At 25.9% G+C, this 22077-nt stretch overlaps 1 protein-coding gene across 5 annotated transcripts in view; it reads left to right on the top strand.

Moving 5' to 3' along the window:
* Positions 1-22077, top strand: part of LOC112599605 (lachesin-like) — a 180558-nt gene that overhangs the window by 90192 nt on the left and 68289 nt on the right. For all 5 annotated transcript variants that reach the window (XM_025346600.1, XM_025346584.1, XM_025346576.1 and 2 more), the window contains one exon: positions 8977-9148. In XM_025346600.1, coding sequence (XP_025202385.1) covers positions 9085-9148 — 64 coding nt within the window. In that variant the 5' untranslated portion in view covers positions 8977-9084. The remainder of the gene's footprint in view (positions 1-8976; positions 9149-22077) is intronic.

Raw genomic sequence — 22077 nt, 5'->3', positions numbered from 1 at the left:
ATTAAAATCCAAAAGACTTAGTGAAACCCTAACCCGCATTCATGGATATAATTCTCAAGTGTGTATTTCCTGTTTATTTATTTTCCTCCTCTCGGCAGTTCTGATGGCGTCGGTATAGTACATTGGCAAAGTGGGTATTCTCTATTGTGTGTGCGTTTAATCAAAACGTCTGCATTTACGTGTTTACCGTATTCGGTACAGACTTGTGTTTTGGATTGTGGACGAATGGGACCCGCCGAGAAAAGAAATAAAGTCCTTAATGACTGATATCACTTTCTACCACTTTCTACGCAGATGGTAATAGATCTTAGATAGACAGAAAATAAACTAAAAAGAGACAAATGAAAAGTTTTAACGAAAATAAATCTGAAACCCTCAAATGTTTTCATGTTTAGATTCTCTCGTTTTGAGATATCTTGCGCATTTAATTTGCATTATTTTGTGCTTTTTTACTATGCTATAATAATTATTAGATTCACAATGTCATATGGAAATGGTACATTTTTTACGGTACATAAAAGTGAAAGATACAAATATAATATTAATAATTATTGCAAGTACATGCAAATAACTTATCAGGGTACTCTACATTAATATTACAATAAAATATTTACTATCCGTATATACATATTGATATCGTTATACTCGTATTTTGTACATTAGGTACAATATTGTTAAAAAAGTTAAAACTTACTTACCTTATAGTAATAGTTACTGCTAAATTACTTTTGGTATCGAGTTTCATACACCCAATTTACTTGCCAATGATTTTTCGTTTAACGACCTCGTAAAAAAAAACTATTACTTACCTCCCCCCCTAACAATACTCCGAGTAAACGCATCATTGAATTCAACCCTGTCTATGATTTACCAGAACACCAAGAATTTAAGATCTTAACGTTTTTCCTTTGTACCAGTACCTTATAAACTTCAACGGTGAAACCAATATTTTATCGATTTATATTTTCACATAAAACTTAGTAGGTATAGTATCATATTTCTAACAACCCGAGAAAGTTATAAGTACAACAAACACAATTCATATAAGTGTTTAGTTTTAATTTTAGTCTTTAGACCATTAAACAAGGTACCTATGTCGTATAAAATCAAAAATTTGTAAGAGATCCTCAAAAATACTCACACACGCATACACATACACTAAAATTAAAATATAAAAAGGCTTGTTTTGTTTTTTTCGATAAACTGTGTCGATTTTTCCTATTTGTTGTGAATTATTTTCAGCTTAAATGTATAGTCATTTAGAAAATAAGTAATTCATATTAACATTGTTAGTGTATATGCTTGATAGTTTATAGAATTCATTTATAATTTTATTAATATAGGTTTTAAATAAATGCCTGAATATATTGAAATCACATAATACATATTAATATTAAGTTATTTTGTTATTGAGTACTTTTATACATTTTATCGACTATGAATAACAACATTATCTTTTATATAAAAAAAGATAAATTTACCCAATTGGTGGTGCCAGCATTATTACATTTTTACAACTTTGAGTGCTTAATATTAGCTAATAAAGTTTATGTGAGACCTATCTTCAGTCATTATATTAGGGAGAAAATAAATCTAAATGAGTAATTTACTAAGTAACGGTAAAAGTTTATTTTATAAAATGTACGATCTCTTGTTCTTTGCTGTTTTTTAAATTTCTTTTTTATATTTTTTCAATTTGTTTAAAAATCATTAAGAAATATGAAAAGTTATTAAATTTAAACTATTTCAAAGGAATTTTTTTTTTTTTTTTTAATTTATAAACCATAATTAAATAGAATAAACTACGTAAAGTGTGTCTATTTTTTTACTATTGAAAAAGTGTTAACTGATATAATATGTATAAAAAAACATATTTTGCAATTTTACATTCTATTATAGTTTTTGTTATCCATATATATCTCCGTATCTGAGTATTTGGTATTAAATAATAATATTAAATTGTGGGTTATTTCTAGACAATCGAAATAATATTCTAATATTTTCATTTTAAAATTAACCGAAAATTTATTTGTCTTTTTGAAAAAAAAAAGTTTTCATGGTGCTTTAAAATGAGCTGATTCATATACCAACTAACAAAAAATGTCTACTGTAAAATAAATGTACTATATTATAGTAAATGTGGTACCCCTCTGTCACAACTCCACATGTACACTCTATATAGCAGATACAGTTTTTGTGCCTCATATACGGGAGTACAGACAGGGTCTAGAATTTTGCTGTGTGTGTGTGTGTGTGTGCGCGTTTGGGGGGGGGGGGGTTATAAGAGACAAAAAGAAGTCGCTGATAGCTTTTTTTTTGCGATCTTATTTACGGACGTCAGTGAAACTTCAAGACTATTTGCCAGAAATGATTCAAAATCGTAGAGCAATTGATTGCCTTCGATATTGTACTTGAGTCAAATGGGATTTTAAAACCATTCCTCCTACTAGCGCACGATTGATGTTACCATGTTCAGTGTATATAGCAAAGTTAAAGATATTAATGGACGACCGTATTTGGTTGAAAAAAAAACATTATACACAAACACATTCTTACTTTTTTATTTTATTTTTTAGTTTTTTTTTTTAAAATCGGTACTGAAAAATATATGCTACGATATAGTTATCTACTAAAATTAAATATATTATTCATTTTTATTTTCTGTGATTTATACATAGTGGAAATTGAATATTTTTTTAAGGGTAGAAAGGTGAGGTGATACACCTGTAATAATATAATAGTGACGGCGTGTTTTACACCCGACGATTTAATAACCGATTCAAGTTTTCGCTGCAATCTTTGTATGTATATGGATATAATATATGTATATTATGTACGCCTGTTTGTGTATGTTATGTAATAATATAGTGCAAACATTCCATTAATCTTGAAGAGAGCATAAATAACATCTCCCCCGCCGGAAGTTTAATTCGTATCTACAGTCGTCTTAGAATTGATATATGTCTTTCTCACTTATGACGGTAGTAATAATTTTCGACACAAAAATATGAAAGAATATGTCACGGGTCGGTATTAACAATTTTGTTCGTGCCCTTGGGTTTGTAATTGCTTTTTACGTTCTGTAATTATTATTGGGCTATTTGAAAATTGACACACAAATCACAGGACGAGTGGAAAGAAAAAAAAAAAAACGAGACACTACAGTTGAAGCTTAAAATTGATTTTTTCCTGCATTTTCTCTCTACCATTTTCTGGAGCTATGTAGTATGTCTGTCATCCGCTTCGTTTAGTTTTACAAAAGCTGCACCTGATTTATTTCGACGTGGACCTAATCCTGATAGACTTATTTTTCTCTTGTTCATGTTTATGTCACAAAACTCTATAAAAACACAGTGAAAAATTCTCCATAGTGTTTTTTTTAAACATCCAATTACAGTAATCCAAATCACAATAAACTTCGAGTAGCATTCTGAGCAATAACTGCGACTGCGTTGACTCAGCAGTTAACTCTTTAAATGGATTCATTCATTGATTATGTAAAACTGTATATTAAAAATATAAACATTCATAAATATGATATTTTGTGGAATTTATTATGAATAAAATATTAAAATAATTTTATGATTGATATACAATTGGATTAGTTGTAGGTTAAATGGAATAAGTCGAAATCATTATCTACTTTGCAGGAAATCTAAAAATCACTACATATTGATTGGTTGTAATGGTGTTGAAATTTTTCATGGATAATTAAGTTAAAAAACAAATACAAAACTCAAATATTTATAATATGAATACTACCGGAACAATTTTTTCTACAAGATAGCGTAACAATAAAAAATATATTAAAATTTACCAATCAAAACTATATTGTGTAGTTATTTTTCGAATTATTTTCTTTTTATTTGTTATCGTTATTATTATTAATTTATTCAATCGATGAATAAAATATAATTTTTAATCGTAGGTACAGATTATAATTAAATATCTTTATATTGGAATCGCAAGGAATTTCTTCTTTTTCTTTATTAATGATTTTTGAAATATTTGAAGGAAAAAAAAAGCTACTTATTTAATTTTGATGATAGGTATATACTATGCTTATAACTTAGATAAATAGTTATATGGTTTTTAAAATATTACAGCATTCTGTTATAAGAAAAAATATCCACATAGGTCTATATTTTATATTATTTAATTATTAAGTATAATAGTGTTATGTTGGTGGCAAAGAATCTTTTGATAATATATAATATATAACTACATAATAAACTACCGTGGCATCATTTGTTTTAATTTTTATAGCTTATCACTAAAATATTATTGATCAAAAAAACTTTTTAGTTAATATTGAGATAATTAGTTTTCAAAGATGTTGCTTGATAGATTTCAACTGTTTCAATACCAAATAAACGTATTATTAAATACAAACAGTTACAAACAGACAGACAAGTCGACGCAACAAGTGTAAGCATCGTCAAAAACAGAACGTGCCTTTGTAAGATTGGAAATTTCATTTCTCCACCGACAAGACCATCGTAATCATTTAGATATAGCAATGATTAACTTTCAAGCGTTAATTTTAGAAATAACAACTTTTAATCACTATTTAATTCATATGAAATTATTAATAGTATATTTTTTCAGTCAGTTTGTGTTTTTGAAAATTAATTTTCAATAATTTTAATTCATTGTTGTTACACATAAAAATAGAAAAAATATTCATATTTTTTTAATCGTCTAAACTTTTTTTTAGTTTTAATATATGTATATTTTTTTAAAGTCTTATTTTACAAGTTTTAATAACAATTTATTAAAAAAACATAATATACAATTACTAAAATAAATGACTTTTGACTGTGAAATGATAATATTATAGTGAATTTATAAATTATAAACTATCACAAAAACGTAGGTGTTTATATTTTTAATTATCTTCATGAATATTTACAACAGGAGCCGGAAATTTATAGGACTATTTCGCAATTTCAAGAAATAAAAACATATAGTACCTATATACTCTGTGGATTGACCACTATCACATTTAAATGGCGTTTTATTGGATTCTCAAAGAGAACTTATTAAAAAAATGATTCGTTTTATATACTTGGATATTTATATTCCGTGTAAGTGTTGTGACAAATCTGATGGGAATCTCCCGTGCAATTAATACTTGTTATACGTACATTAGATTATACGACGTACAAACAATTTAACAAGTTTAGCCGTTTATTCACAATTCGCGAGGAGAAATATCGCGACGAACGGTAAACAGTATTAAAATTTGTAGTACGTAAACCTTCATATTTTATTAATTCGACCAGGCGGTGTTGATTTGGTTGAATGACCCAAAATAACATAATATTTGTTCGAATTTATATGTATTATAATTTGAGCGAAATTTATAATGTAACATCCCCTCTTCACCAGTGAAGACATAGCCGGTGACTATAATATGGACACCTATAAAATGTAATCATATGTCTCGTATACATAAATATCGTTTAATCGAAAGGTATATCGTTATTTAAAATTAATTTTCCTTCCCATTTTTTAGGTTTACTTAACTATCTAAGATTAGCTGAATTCGTCATTATTATCATATTAGCTCATGATTGAAAAAACAAAAATGTTCAACAAAAATTATATTTTTTGGAAAATAATACAGTTATTTATGTGCTACTTCTATTTGATAAATAGGCTAATTATTAGAAAAATAGAATATTCTATTGCGATGTACAGAATGATTCACCAAGTATTCTCAACTCTATTTTTCTCTTTAATAATGAATTTATTCATATTATGATTTTCGGAACTTTTAAATAAACTCAAATACCATATTTTGAAATTTTTGAATTTTTGTACTATAAAGGAGTGACTTGCAAAGATACTCCTCAAAGAGTTTATTAATTTTATCATTGAAATATAAAATGATTTCGGTGTTTTATCTTTTAATTTCAATAAACGGTTTGTTTTATAAACTAGTGAGATCTCACATAAATTATAAATTTGACGTTTTATTTATTATAGTATTATTATACTATTATCAAATCAAAAACAGTCCAAACGTATTACAAATGTAGTAGAAATCCCTGGAAATTGAAGTATATGACGTATCATAACAGTTTTAAGATTTGGTACCTACATTTTTTTTCCGTTTTGTTATTGAAGTTTATTACAGAAATCGGTCTTGTGGTATACCAGTACAGTATATAACTAAACACAGGGAGGGGGGGGGGTGGGGGTATCAAATTCAACTCTGCGCAAAAATATCAAAAATCATATAATGTCGCGTAGAGAAAAATACGGTTAAGCTTACCGTTATTTTGAAATATTACGAAATTACCATATATGAAAATCGAACATAGATGTTTTTTAAGTTTCGGTTGTAGACTTAATCACGATAATTATTCAACTACTACTGTTGTTTCGTATTGTTTTTACGATTAATTCCAATCGCACGTGTTTTACGGTGCGTTTTCCAGCAAAGACACTACATAAAATAACTTTTATTTTTACATGTATTTTTACACGTAAAATTATTTTTTTTTCGTGCCAATATGTCACTACTATTGTAATTTTATTTTTGATTTGTTCTATTTTAATAATTGTAGTGATAATTATTAACTGGATCATTTTTTTTTTTTTTTTTTATGTAAAATTCAAGTAAAAAATGTATACAGTTATGTTTAAAGCTCTACCACTTTTATGAATAGAGTAGTTTTACGTGTATGAAGAGGCAAGGGATCTGGGACCAGATTATTGACTGCACAGAATGAATATACCTTAAAAATTACCTGTTACTTGCCGGATTAATTGGAATAATTTCCTTTTATTGATCGTTCAATTGTTTCTAAATACCAGTATTGAAGAGATTGTTTATATTAATAAATTAATTAGAAAATTAAATAATGTTACAATTATAACACTAAATTACTGGTAATATAATTTTATAGTTATTTAGTAAATTTATATATGTTTATAAATTCCAGTTATTCTATTAAAAGACAAGAAACGTTTAAAAACTTTATTATTAAATAGTGATATAATCTCCCAGAATCCCTTAAAATTAATTTTACCAACTAATGATCAAGTGTAGATTATTTATATTTATGCCCCGTTAATGTAGGAGGGTAGATCGGTCAATATACCATATTGTTACGGGCGGTAGTATAATATTATGTTTTATCCATTGCCAGCTATTGTTATATAATGATAAACGGTATTTTATCGTGAACAAACCGATATTGGTGGGCACGTGATTATAGTATTTATAGCTTATGAATATAAATATATGTATAAACAAAATAAAATTAACTTGTTTTTTTAATGAATAATTAGGCGTAATATGAAGTATTTTTTCACAATTTTTTTCAGCCGTTTTATTTAAAAACGTAAATTACAATACAAATTATTACGTTGCGTCACACTAATCAATCTGTACATCGAACACACACCGGCGATGAAAATAATAAAATACTGAGTAGTGTAACATTTGTTGAAAATATTATTATTTAAAAGTGTTTTCTTATTAAAAGCATAAATATTAATTGATTTAAGGACCGTTTATAAGGTTTCATGTAATTTATCAAAGTACACTAATCGAATGAGAATTCTTCAAGCTTTTTAATAAATTAATAACTACTTAAATATAATCATATTTTAAAATATCTAATAGTATTTTTATTAAGTGGATAGTAGGTATTAGAAAAATTGATTGAACAAAATTAAACTGGGAAATACGCTAAAGGTTAATAGTCGGCTGTATGATGTACAGAGTAATACATCAAGGATGTGTTTACTAATAACATTTTAAAATAGGTACCTACTTTTATTATTTTATTTCTTATAAAAAGTGCCCTGTAATGATGATAATAACTTCATTTTTTCAAATGTGAATCTTCTTTTTTTTCCTTTATTTGAAAATATTTATAATACAAATGTAAATGAAATTTAAATTATCTTTTGAGTATTGTACTTGATTACTAAGTATAATAGTCTATAAAAATATGTTAATAAGATGCGGGGGCTATAATTATTTGAAAATTAATGTAATTAATATACTTTTTAAGCATAATTTGTATTATACGTAAATACTAGATTAAATATATAAATATTATATATATATATATATATTAATATTTGATATTTTATGTAAAACTATTGTTAAGGACTATGATCATTATACAAAGTTTAATAACTCAGAAACTACTCGTTTGAATTTTGATTAAGATGCTTCAATATATATATAAAAAAAAATACTATCTGGTTAACAACTTACAATAAAAAAGGGTAAATCTCATTAAAAAAAAAGAATTTTGTATCACCACAAAATAATACTTCAATGGCAAAAATTGCAAAAATCATAATTTAAAGAAATTGATGATAAAGGGTAATAAATAGATAGCATAGCTGATGAATCACTCATCAACAAAAGATAATATACCAGTCAAATAAAATCCGTCCGTTTCGGGTATAAATATTTATTACCAGTAACGTTTGATTAAATATCACTATATTCAATTTTCCCGAACAATTAACCTTTACACGTTGCTATATGAACTCTATCAGTTTTGTTTCATGAGACGTACTTTATAGTATACATTATAGCGCAATAATATAATCATTTAATTATTTAAACAATGGTTAATGGTATGTCATAGAATATTCTTTGGTGATGTGTAAGTTGGGTCAGTGGTAGAAAAATCTGATTCAATTTTTTCATGTTGTTTACAGATTATTTTTTTGTTAGTAATTTTTTTTACGTGAAATTAGATATTGTAGAAAAATATGTACATACATTACTTTTTATTTAGCAATTTAAATACTATTATAGTGCCAATAACAATTTCACACGTTTTATATACTAAATATGCATGACTAGGATACCTATATTATGTACATGTTTTAATAATCATTATAAAAACAAAACTTTAAAACAAAGTGTATTTAGCTATATTTTATAGCTAAAATATTCGAATTATATTTATTTTTAATTTTTTTTTTTTTTTTTAGAGTAACCAACTTGTCCCGCAGAGATGGCGTTTGAAACGAATGAAACAGGCGTGAGTTGCAGTGAAAACAAACGTTGAAATAAATTATCGTCAAGAATTTCAATCCAAAATGTTTAACAGAAATTTGATTTTTGTTGCGTTGGTTTTTTTGTACGGCAATCTAGAAGTAAATTGTAAGTAAAAAACACTGTTTATATATATATATATATATATATATATATAATTATTTAGAAATAAAAGTTCAGTTGAATTTTGTATTTCTTATCACGTAATTATGGTGTTTTTTTGCTATTTTTTTTTTTTTTGTAAACGGTAGTTTTCATTTCTCTAATAATAGTTAAGTTATTTTCTGATATTGACAAAAATTAAAAATGTATTTAGTTTTATATGTTAAAAATAAAAATCAACATACATTTTGTGAAAAATAATATTATATATATTTATGAAAATAAGTACAAAACCATTTTTTGAATATTAACATCTAGTAAAAATGTTATTTTTACTACATTCAAAAGTAAAAAAAAAAATTGGTATGTTTAGTTGTTAATATTGTAGTAATCCTGTGGAAATCGTAATAAAATACAAAAAGTTAAAATAGTTTTCATTTTCATTTTTAAATATTGTATAAAATGATATATTTCTGAAGTTTCAACTATAATTTTTAGTCAAACCTATTTGAAAACAATATATTTTATTATCGTATCTAATACGTATTTAATATTTAAATATATTATTTTATTTAACATTAGTCATGTAAAAAAAAAAATGTTTAGTTTTAATGCGAAAGTATGTATTAATTCTGTGATTAATAACAATTTTAAGCCATAAAATAGTTGAAGAATGTGTAATACGACAATTGTAAAATAATAATGTGTTTGCGCAATTCTTTTGAAAATAATTAACTCTGTGAAAATTTTAAAATATACACTACATTGAAAATCGCAAGTGCTTAGCTACTTTTAAAGTCTAGTATATGTGTAATTGTTATACAAAGATTAATTTTCTAAAATTTCAAACTATCATTAAGTGTATAATCCTAATAACCAAGCGAGTTGATATATTTTATTCTGTTATGTAAATTTTTGCCAAGTTTAACTATAGTACGTTCATTTTTTAATTGTTTTCATTGATAGAAAGTTATTCGTATAATAGTGTATGAAAATAAATATTGAACAGTTTGCAAAAGCATGGATGACTGATTTATTAGCAATTGATATTTTCTTAAGTTTTAAACTTTTATAGAGTTTGTCGTCTTTATTATATCTGGTTTTAAGTTTCGTGGTCAAGGAGGATTTCGATTAAAATGCTATGTTAAAGCTTTTTAATTAGCAAAAGACTTAACTATTTTATAAATATTTTATTTATTTTCTTTAGATTTTTTTGTCACATCTTTTAAACCTTAAATAAAGTATGTGACAAAATCTTCAATAAATCAAAAATAAATGAAAACTTTTAAAATATTTATTAATTATATTAATAAATAATATGAACATACGTAAACAATAAAACTGTAATTTCAGTTAATTATTACACGGTATTAACTCTTCGTTTGCTTATTATATTTTTTCAAACTAATGTTAGGTACTAGTATTTTTTATTGGTTAGTATAGTATATTAAAGTGAAAAATAATTAACAAAAATAATATCTTGAAAAAATCAATAATATGTTAACTTCCATAATGTTACATAATTTATAAAGTGTTTTTTTTTTTTTATTATTATTATTAAAAGATAGCTCTGGAAACCAAAAATGAAATATTTTACAATATTAGTAGACCATCAATAATAGAATTTTGCAAACCTAGTAACTCATTTGAGGTTATACTTAATATTGTATTTATGTTATGTTGGCCAAGAGTTATTTATTATTTTGCTTTTATTGTCAATGATCTGTTTACAACGTTTGTAATAACATAATACTAATAAATTAAATTTTCCGTAGTCTAAATTAAAAAAGCGACTTAAACTTTAATTTCTCAGATAATATTTGTTATGAATTATATAACGAATAGTTGTTTTTATCGTCAACAGTTGTCTTGTTTCAAAAAATAAAAACAACCATTTATTATATAATAAATATATTTATACATTATTTATTTTATAAGAAAAAAGCAGACACACTACAATATGAAATAAATTATAGTATTCCAGAACATACTGAGCATTCTAAAAATAAGCATTTTCCAACTATACATATTTTAATATTCTGAATTAAATATATTATGCTTAACATATATACGTGTGATCACGATTTATGGTAACACTAAATATCTCAGGTGCATGACCTTGTATTGAACTGGGGTTTTCGGGAGGTGATAGGGAGCACTTAAATACATATTTTCAGACCAGTTTCAAATTTTTAGCTCACTCGGTACGCGCATGCGCAATACAACTTACTTTTTTTTAAATGGCAACCCCAGTTTTTTTCTGCAGATTCAGGTAGAGTATTATTTTTTTAAGCATTTTTTGTATCAACAGTTTTTTTCTATTTTTAAAATTGACCATGTTAGAGTAAGTCAAAATTTAGATTTATGCATAATTCGTATTTAATGTATGGTGTGGGTTAGTTGGTGGAAAGCTAATAGGACCGTTCTTTTATGATGGTACACTTAATGGCAAACGATACCTTAATTTTTTAACCAATGAACTACCAAGACTATTGGATGATGTTTCATTAGACACACGAGAACGTATGTTTTTCCAGCAAGATGGAGCACCAGCCCACAATGCAATTATTGTTGGACGACATTTAGATCAAATATTTCCGAATCGCTGGATTGGAACTTTTGGCGTCATTCCTTGGCCTGCACGATCCCCAGATTTAACGCCATTGGATTTCTTTTTATGGGGTTATTTGAAGACTGTGGTTTATGCAGATCCACCTGTCAATCTTCAGGACTTAAAAAACAAAATACAAGCAGCATGTGATATTTTAAGTGAAGAACAAATCAAGGCGGCAACTTCGACTGAATTTTTGAGGCGACTTGAATCATGTTTAGAACATAATGGCGAAAATTTTGAACAATTCATAAGATAAATGTATTTAATACATTTTATTTTTTATTTAATATTAATATTAGGTACTATTAAATTGTAATCGTATTATAAGAGTTTACTAAACATATTGTAAAAATAAATTATTATTTGTAAATAGATAAAGTAAATTAAACATTTATTTGGCACTTATTTTATTATTTCCAGTGGTTATAAATAAAAATTTCATTAAATACGAATTATGTATAAATCTAAATTTTGACTTACTCTAACATGGTCAATTTTGAAAATAGAAAAAAACTGTTGATACAAAAAATGCTTAAAAAAAAATACTCTACCTGAATCTGCAGAAAAAAACTGGGGTTGCTATTTAAAAAAAAGTAAGTTGTATTGCGCATGCGCGTACCGAGTGAGCTAAAAATTTGAAACTGGTCTGAAAATATGTATTTAAGTGCTCCCTATCACCTCCCGAAAACCCCAGTTCAATACAAGGTCATGCACCTGAGATATTTAGTGTTACCATAAATCATGATCACACGTATATATATATCTAAAATACTCAGATAAAACTAATAATATAAGTATTTTTTGCTCATCACTGTCGTTACAAGATAGTACAAGACATGATTTAAACATATATTTCATTTTTTGTGCGTAATATATATTCTGCAGCTTAGTAGATTTTAATAAGTCCAAAATAATTTTGTTTTTAATTTTAGTAATTTATAATTGTAAATAGAATTTTTCATGTTTCGTGTTTTCAATAGTTTCAAATACATACGCATTATTTTTAATTATACAATTAGATATAATATAAAGAACTATATAGTCAATTTAAAAATTTGATAAATATTAATGTTGTATAGATTTCTAATATTTGAAATGGTATGCTCACTATAATTTGAAAAAAATCGAATTTCTTTTCCTCAAAAATACTTTAATTCAGAAACAACTATAATGAGTATATACTATATACTATATAAGTTATTCTATCTTAAACATGAATATTGAATAGTATATATTTATTTTACTTTAAATATTTTTAATTTTATTAATTTAAAATTACTTTTTGCTAACTATACGTACTTAGTAAATTTTTGTTATTACTTAAACTTATATGTACTTAAATATTATTACGATTCATAAGTAAACTAATATTACTCGTATGTTTTTATTAGCTTCGTCGAATAAAACGTTTATATAATTTAAAGCAATGAATTATTTAATTTAATTTCTATTTTTATTCAGTTCATTGAAATTGTACGTTATTAAACTTTGAATTTTATTACCAGCATATTATGCTGTTGTAAATATTGAGCGTAAATACGGTAAGACGGTCCTGGTGAAGTCGGGATGATTATTAAAGTCAAGAGTCCTCGCGTATGCATCCAGCCAACTTCTTTACCAAGTTAATTTCATTTTGAGAATGTGTCCTCTTTCCTAACCCATATCACTTTTGAACAGTATTACATTCAAATCCAATTGCGTCTTTTTCTTATTATGTTTTTTATTGTACTTACCCATTCATCGTGTCGTCATCATGATAACAATTGAGTGTTGAGGGAAATTCGAGGTTGCTACATGCGGTATGGAATTTAAACGAACTTATTTGATACATTATACATTATATTTATATACATATATTCAGAGTATATAATATACATTATACATGTAGAGAAATAGTGAATATTTTAAAATTGTAAAAATTACACTTAGTTTTGAGACTGTGAACGAAAGAAATTACCAATTATATTTAGTAGTGTTGGCCAACGATATAATTTTTAATATCGATATCGTTTAGTTTTTCTGGATATCGTATCGCGATATATCGATGTACAATACTAAAATATTTACATTTTATATTATTATTTATTATTATACTTTTAACTTTTATAGGTAATATTAAATGAATTCATAATTACAGATTTTTATTGTTTGTTTTATTAATTACTTATTAACTTACTAAAATTACAGAATAAAAAATAAAAATATCAAATAATTATTAAAATATAATAACTATTAACTATTAAACTAAATCTAATTAATGAATATATTTTAAATATAAATATTAAATAGTAAACACTAGTTAATTACTAAAGGTACGGTCCCACTGAACACGATTTGCGATTTTGCGTTTTACGATATATTGTAATAATGTTGTTTATTTATTTTCTCCAATTTCATATTTTTTTTTTCAATTTCATCTAGTTCTTTTTCCTAAAACATATCGATAATATTTAATTCGATATCGATATCGAAAAACCCAAAAATAAGTCACGATATCGATATCGTATCGAAATATCGATATCGTTGGCCAACACTAATATTTAGATAGTCATTAATTAAAATGAAATATCATATTATACTACATATCAATAATAGAGTACATTCATAATAGAAATTCAATTAAGTCTTAGATTCTAAGCGAGATGAGAAGAATTGATTGATTTTAGAATAATATGTTATTTATTTGATTTATATTTTGGAGCAGAAATATTCCATAATTTTCTACACTGGTAGAAAATTTGATATATTTGGTATTTTATTAAGTGGGGGGGGGGAATATATTAAAATAACTTGTAATTTTTAACTATTTTTTAATAATTTGGAAAACTAACAATAAAAATGATATAACACGAATGTTCATAAAACAGAAATTTGCGACAAAATCTACTTTATTTTTTCAGCCGTGATTTCAAAAGAGATAGTTGTATGGACTTTAGACCTCAGTTTTTTTTTTTTTTTTTAAATAAATAAATCTCAATCGTTTTTTATTCTAAACAATATCTCTAAGTCCTATAATATTTTCTAATACGTCTTATCTCATATTAATCACATAGTTATTATAATAATTATATACTCGGGTAGTATACAGAGTAAATTAAAAATAATTGCATGGTTATTCGTTAATCAATGTGTGCTTTCGCAATTGTATTATAGTTATGAATCGCTGGTTGTGTTGCGTGCCAATATCAGATCCAGACTCAGAGTGTTATTTAAATGAAATTTACAACTCTTAAGAACAATAATGAGTGTATTACGTATAAATAAAGTTCATGTAACTGATACAAAAAGTGGCTGAGTGTTGTGAAGGTGCTCAGGTCTCTGTGGCTCTGGTACATCTGCTGTTGCTGGTCTCTGGGCTCCCTTATATATGAAAAAGCTTCTTGTTATTGTAGTCCATAGCCTTGATTTCCATATATATCCTTGGAGTTTTTTTGATACTTGTTTTTGGAAAAAACAATATCTAGGATGCAATCTGCTCCTAATTGCCAACACGCGCCAATTCAATGTGTTGTTGCATACGAGTAACCTTAATAATGCATTTCACTCGACCTCGGCACGCGTAATGCACTATTGCGATGTTTGTTATGATGTTGTTGAGAAGAAATTAATTACATTCGAAAATGCATTATGATCCTAATGCAACGAGATTCATAATAATATGTATCTATTGTATCTACTATCTTGTGTTATGATCTGTAAGAATATGTTTACTCCCCAACACGTGTCATGATCATGCTAATACTTATATTAGCAATATTATATATTATATTATATATACTTATATTTAACAATGTATCTCGTAGCCCATAATAGTTGTATAAAATAATACTATATGTAATATACATATAAAAGTCTGAGTCACCATAAATAATGATTTTGAATCGCAACAAAATGTCAAAAATCGTTTGATGAGATATTTTACCGGTCATAAAAAATTAATTCGACACAACGTATTTGTCGAATTTAGACGGATCGTCGACGAAAAAAAAATGTCTGCATTCCCGCGTCTCTGTACGTTATATCGTCGTATGTAATGGTATACTATTTCAAACCCAAAGTGCATGTGGTACACACCGCCAACGTTACATAAATAAATATATCAAAGTATCAAAGCACTCCGTTATAACGTTATAGGTACACGCTCCGAAAGCAATCACCAGAAAATGGTACACAACTACGACATGAGGGGCTCACACCAACACGACTGTACACCTGCGATGAGACGCGCTTTTATTAACAGGATCCGAATTCGTTCGGATGTGCAAAACGTTTTATCGGTGGTAAACAACCGAAAATGCATTGTGTTTTGCACGTGGTTTATCAATGATACGCACACAATAATACATTATTATTATTATTATTATTATTGTTATATAGTATCTTTTTGGCGGAGCGTAACGATTGTTTCATTAAAACATTTGCGGCCACCATATATATTATTTTGTATTTATTACATACGGTCGGCTACGTTTTCCAATGTCTCTGCCGCGAAGCCTATGGCCCGCACTAACGGTGTTTAGCTTTGGGTGATGACGATAGTAATTTTATCGCGACAGCGACACCCGGAATGAATTAGGTGAAAATGTTAAGCGTTTTGGGCGTTAAGTATCTCGAGTTTTCGCATAAGATACCTTCGGAAATTTCACACACTTAAGCATACCGTATTTGAGTGACGATATGCGAACGTTATCGCGTTTCTAAGACGGTAATATTGAATTGAGTCCCATAAATATTTTTTCAGGTTACCGGAATTGAATCAATAAATATTTTTTAATTGTTTGTGTTGATTCTTTTCAGTCTATACCGCGTGAAGATTGGCTAAGTAGTCTGTCTTTCTTTTTCTCTCTCAAAAAAAAAAAAAAAAAACAAATAAACATGTAGTTTTTTACACTATTTATAACTGATCATGAAAAAAACTGTTTTCTTTTTAACGCAATTACTAACTTTGGTTTAGTAAGCAAATTTTGTCACACTTCTTGTAATTGTGTCCATTGGAAATTTGTAAGATTACATTATTGGAGATTAATTAAAAAATTACTTGGATACATGTGTTCTTACAATGAATCCACAACTGAACTTCGTCTTCCTAGATATACTAAAATCAAAACTTAAATACCTTCACTGTGAAAATAACTCTTTGTTACACTCTATATAGTTTCACACTCGTAATAAATTATTTGTTTCACGAATTATTCATCACCGAGTCATGGACAAATTTACCTCACATCACTTTGTACCACATGTTTAGCAAGGTTCGATATACTCAGTTCACATACCTGATATAGCCTAGACCCAACTCAATGTTATTCTTCTAAGTCAGATAATCGTCGAATACCCTCAAACAGGTTTTTTCTTTAAATACGATAACACTTTAAAATATATCATTGACTTGATAGTTATATGATATAACTTATATCACAAAGTGTACCCAACGCTGATTGTTATATTTAAAATGCGTATAAAATATGTATGTATTTCTGGAAAATAGAGCAACTTAGCTCACGTACATTCGAATAATATCAATTTATTATTAAATTGTTTGTTTTTTAACGAGAGATGCTCAAAATATTATAAAAATTTTATCTATTGCTTTTTACTTTTCAACAATTAACAATTTCGATTCGTCATCGTCTTAGCAATAATGATTATTACTGTTGTTTCTTTTTTTTTAATTCTCAAATATTAAAATGATTTTTATTTTGCTTTTTAACGCTTGGAATACTTTAATATTAATACCTTCGAGCTAAAATGCTAAACTTAAAAAGCATTATGGTTCAATTATTCATAAAAATTCAACGCACGTACAATTATTTTACATCTCTTCATCTGTTCTTACACAATTTTAATACTTTTTTGTCTCCTATAAGGCTATAAACTATTGTCCCGTTTGTACATTTTCGATACAACGTATTTTTATAAATAAAATAGTAGAATATTTGAGAAAATTTCATTGGGATTGTCATTATTAATAATTTCACTAATTGAAATGCCAACGAAGCTTAAGACGTTAATCAAATCAAAAGATATGCTCGGAACAACGTTTAAAATATTTAAAGCTGATCAAGACAATGATTATTCATTATTATTTACTTTATAATTCTGCCGCGTACTTTTTTTCCCTCGTTTTTGGTCATTTTCTTGTTTTACATAATAATAATTGAAGAAAAGAAAAAAAAATTTGGTTTTGAGTTTAACAGTATGTCTATGACGGAGATTTTTCTCAAGCGATTTACATAATCTTTGCGATAAGTATAATCTTTCATTAATTATTCCCGTCATTGTGACTCGAACGGAAGTAATGGAAATAAAATTATAAATTTGATATTTATATAATATTTATTATCCATGAATGTTTTAGGCTTTTCGTCTATTTGAGCGAATTTATAAAGGTGTATTGCTTTATATTTTGTCTACATAATTAATAGCTATAATTATCTAAATTTTAACTTGAAGTTTGTGATTATGTAAATATATATTTGCAAAGATAGGTATGAAGATTTTTTCTTCAAGATAATATATAAATAGGAAGTAGTAGTAAGTGGGAATGATAGATTTTTAATTTAAAAAGTAAAGTTTGGTACCACACTCTATAATAGGCTTGAGCCATTTCTAGATTCTCGCCAGTAGGTACCTACACCTATTGCAAAAGTTGTTTAAAAACGAAAGAATTGACTTGATATACTCGTATAATAAAATGGTTAGTTCGGAATCCAAATTGATTATTTTGTAGATTTTCTTAGATAGCTGGAAGTTTTAACCCTAAGTTTTTAGGGTATATTTTTTAAATAGGTGTTTTCAAAAATAATTAAAGTAATGTATGATGTATGATCGGAGGGGTTTTTGTCTTAAGAATCATAATAATAACTGAACGTTTTTATAAAAAATAAAATAAAATAATCTTAACACGAAATTGAATTGACTTGGTTAAATTAATTTTTTTTACAACAGTAATATCTCAGTGGTTGGCCAACGATATAATTTTTAATATCGATATCGTTTAGTTTTCTGGATATCGTATCGCGATATATCGATGTACAATACTAAAATATTTACATTTATATTATTATTTATTATTATACTTTTAACTTTATAGGTAATATTAAATGAATTCATAATTACAGATTTTTATTGTTTGTTTTAATTACTATTAACTTACTAAAATTACAGAATAAAAATAAAATATCAAATATATTAAAATATAATAACTATTAACTATTAAACTAAATCTAATTAATGAATATATTTTAAATATAAATATTAAATAGTAAGCTAGTTAATTACTAAGGTACGGTCCCTGACACGATTTGCGATTTGCGTTTTACGATATATTGTAATAATTTGTTTATTTATTTTCCAATTTCATATTTTTCAATTTCATCTAGTTCTTTCCTAAAACATATCGATAATATTTAATTCGATATCGATATCGAAAAACCCAAAAATAAGTCACGATATCGATATCGTATCGAAATATCGATATCGTTGGCCAACACTAATATCTAGGTATCAGAGTTCATCCAAGTTTGCTGTAGATCATGTAGGTGGTTTATAATCTCAGTTTAAATGATCTAAAATAATAAATATATCTTGAAGTTTTTTGTGAGAGCTGACCAATGAGTCGGTGTAGGAAGAAAGTGCGTGTACAATATAGTTATAAGAAAGAGCTAAGACGTTAAGCGCGTGCTGCTGCCACGTTTATTATCTGTACAGCAACCATTTTATATTATAGCATTGAAAACTGTTATTATTATTGTTTTGAAAAAATAACAGTTAAATTTGTCATTAATTCAAAATGGTTTTTGATTTTAGTTGCCTTTAATGGGCTATAAGTTTGTTAAAGTTTAATTAGGCCATTACTTGATTACAATATGTGTATTTATGTTTTTAATTTTTAAAGGGTTTATCAGTATAATGTTTATTCAAATGAAATTCCCTATATTATGTACAGATATAAAGAATTATTATTATTTTTACCAATTAATATAACTTTTATGTCTAGTTATAATCATTATTTGCTTGTGGCTGATCCAGTGGCTTAGATACGAGAGGGACAAATAGAGTGCTTGTCCCCTTTCCTAATCTCCTCTGAAAATTTTAAGTAAAGAAAAAACAATGATACAGGAAAAACTGGAGTCATTTATTTTGACATTCATAAAAAAAAAATTTTAAAAAAACTTTAAATCTTAGACTTTCTGTAAAAATTTGCTGAAAAAGATAGACGCATTAAATTATAAGTGTGAGATAAATTGGTTAGGAGTAAATCTGTAAGTTCGTAAAATAATTTACCACAGTAAATTTTAGTGTTTATATAAAAATAACACTTTATTTTTTTAAATAAATGTAAGAAGTTGTATTGAGTTCTATATTATATTATTTCTTTTATTATTTTCATTTATTAAAATTAATTACTAATTATTACCTATATACTTGTGTATTTGACTTTTTATAATGCATGATCATTATGAATAATTTTTAAATTTTTCCCCCTGACTAAAATTCCTAGCTACGCCACTAAGTTGATCCATTTAAAAACATTTAAATAGTAAATATAACAATTATGTTCTTACAATCTACATATTATTATTGTTGTAAGTATACGTTAGTTATAGGTAGTAGATTCTTAACTAGGAATAAAGGTACCAACAATTTTTAAGAGTCTACAGAGTAGGGCAGAGCTTAAATACTTTTGAAAATATAATATTTTTATCATCCTTTATTTGTTGTTTTATTACAACGCAATCGCTGCTTTTATAATATAACACTATAAGAGGATATATTTAATCCTATTTAATTTTCGTATACAGCGCATCAACTGTATGATAAATTATCACAGTCATAGTAAATAAATAATAAATATCTGTATTGATATGTTAAATAAATATATTATGTAATTTCTCCTCTAGTGGATTTTTATTAATTTTAATATTTAAACACAAAGATAAAATATATTCAGAAGTTGATATATAATCAACTAAATCAAGTACCTACAATGAACAGAAAGCTTACTTTTAGAACACAGAGTGAAGTTATTAAGATAAATGTAACAATGAGTACAATGGGATTAACCTGAAAACTGACTTCATCAAAAGTTTTCAATAAGTAGTCCCAATTAGAGTTTAATTGAATCGTTTAAGTTTAATTAGTGAGGCTTACAATCAGCTACCGCATAATAATTATAATACAAACAATTTATTTCTAAACTTTTGAAAATGTTTTATAAAACTATGAAGTATATATTTAGATAGAATTTATATCATGGAAAAAACTTAAGTAAAATTTAATAAATATTGACATATATGTAGAATTTATTGAGTAGTTAATTTTTCGTATAGTGATAGTAAACGGAGATAGTTTATTATATGAATAATACATTCGTTTTTAAAAAACTATTTTAACTGAACTCTAATTTCTGAATTTCGAAAAATACAATATTTTAACTTAACTACAAACATATTATTCATTAACTTAAATTTAACTTGACTAATAAATTTATACGTATACAAAAAAAATATTTAATAATTCATTTTACTCCAACTCGTCATTTGTATTTAGTATTTTTTTTTTTTTTTTTTTTTGTTGTTGCAATAGTAAAATATCACGAATTATATATTGTTTTACATTTTCCGTTTATACTAGGATGACTATATATTTTGTTTATACAGGATTGCCTATTAATTTAGCTTTGTTTCATGTTTTATTTTTTTATCAATTCCATATTAATTCTTATTAATAGGTATATTATATACCTAATTATACATTAAATGTATATACATATTTTACTTTTATTTTTGAATGGAATTAATGTTTTCACAAAAAACTATAATATTACTGTATAAATAATAACTACGAGAATCGATATTGATGTAAATATGTAGGTTATTTATAGCTTTGTGTCAAGGGGCTATCGTGATCCAATAGAATTTCCGATTAGTTATAAATAAATGTAAATCTGGAATCATTTATTTGAATGTTTTCATTTCATTATGCCTTGTTTCAACAATCGTTAACATAATATATAGTATTATACTTAATATACTAATAAAGTAAAAATGCATTAAATTTAAATTTAAATTCTCAAGACAGAGGTAGTAAATCTACAGCACGCTGGTCAAATTCCAATGACACGCGAAAAATTAAAATTATAAAAAATGTTAGTCATAAGAAATTCAAAGAAACAAATTATGCTTAAAAATTATAACATTTCTATGTAAAATGTACAATGTTACTATAATACATTACTATTTTTATTACGTAGGTAACTTTATTTTTATCCTTAGAAAATATAATTGTTTTTGAGCACAGGAAAAATTTTCAAAACCTC

The sequence above is a fragment of the Melanaphis sacchari genome, unplaced genomic scaffold (genome assembly GCF_002803265.2).
Source record: "Melanaphis sacchari strain LSU unplaced genomic scaffold, SCAv2.0 Contig0_pilon_pilon, whole genome shotgun sequence".
Lineage (NCBI taxonomy): Eukaryota > Metazoa > Arthropoda > Insecta > Hemiptera > Aphididae > Melanaphis > Melanaphis sacchari.
Note: the sequence above shows the minus strand (reverse complement) of the source record. Positions and strands in the feature narration are given on the sequence as shown.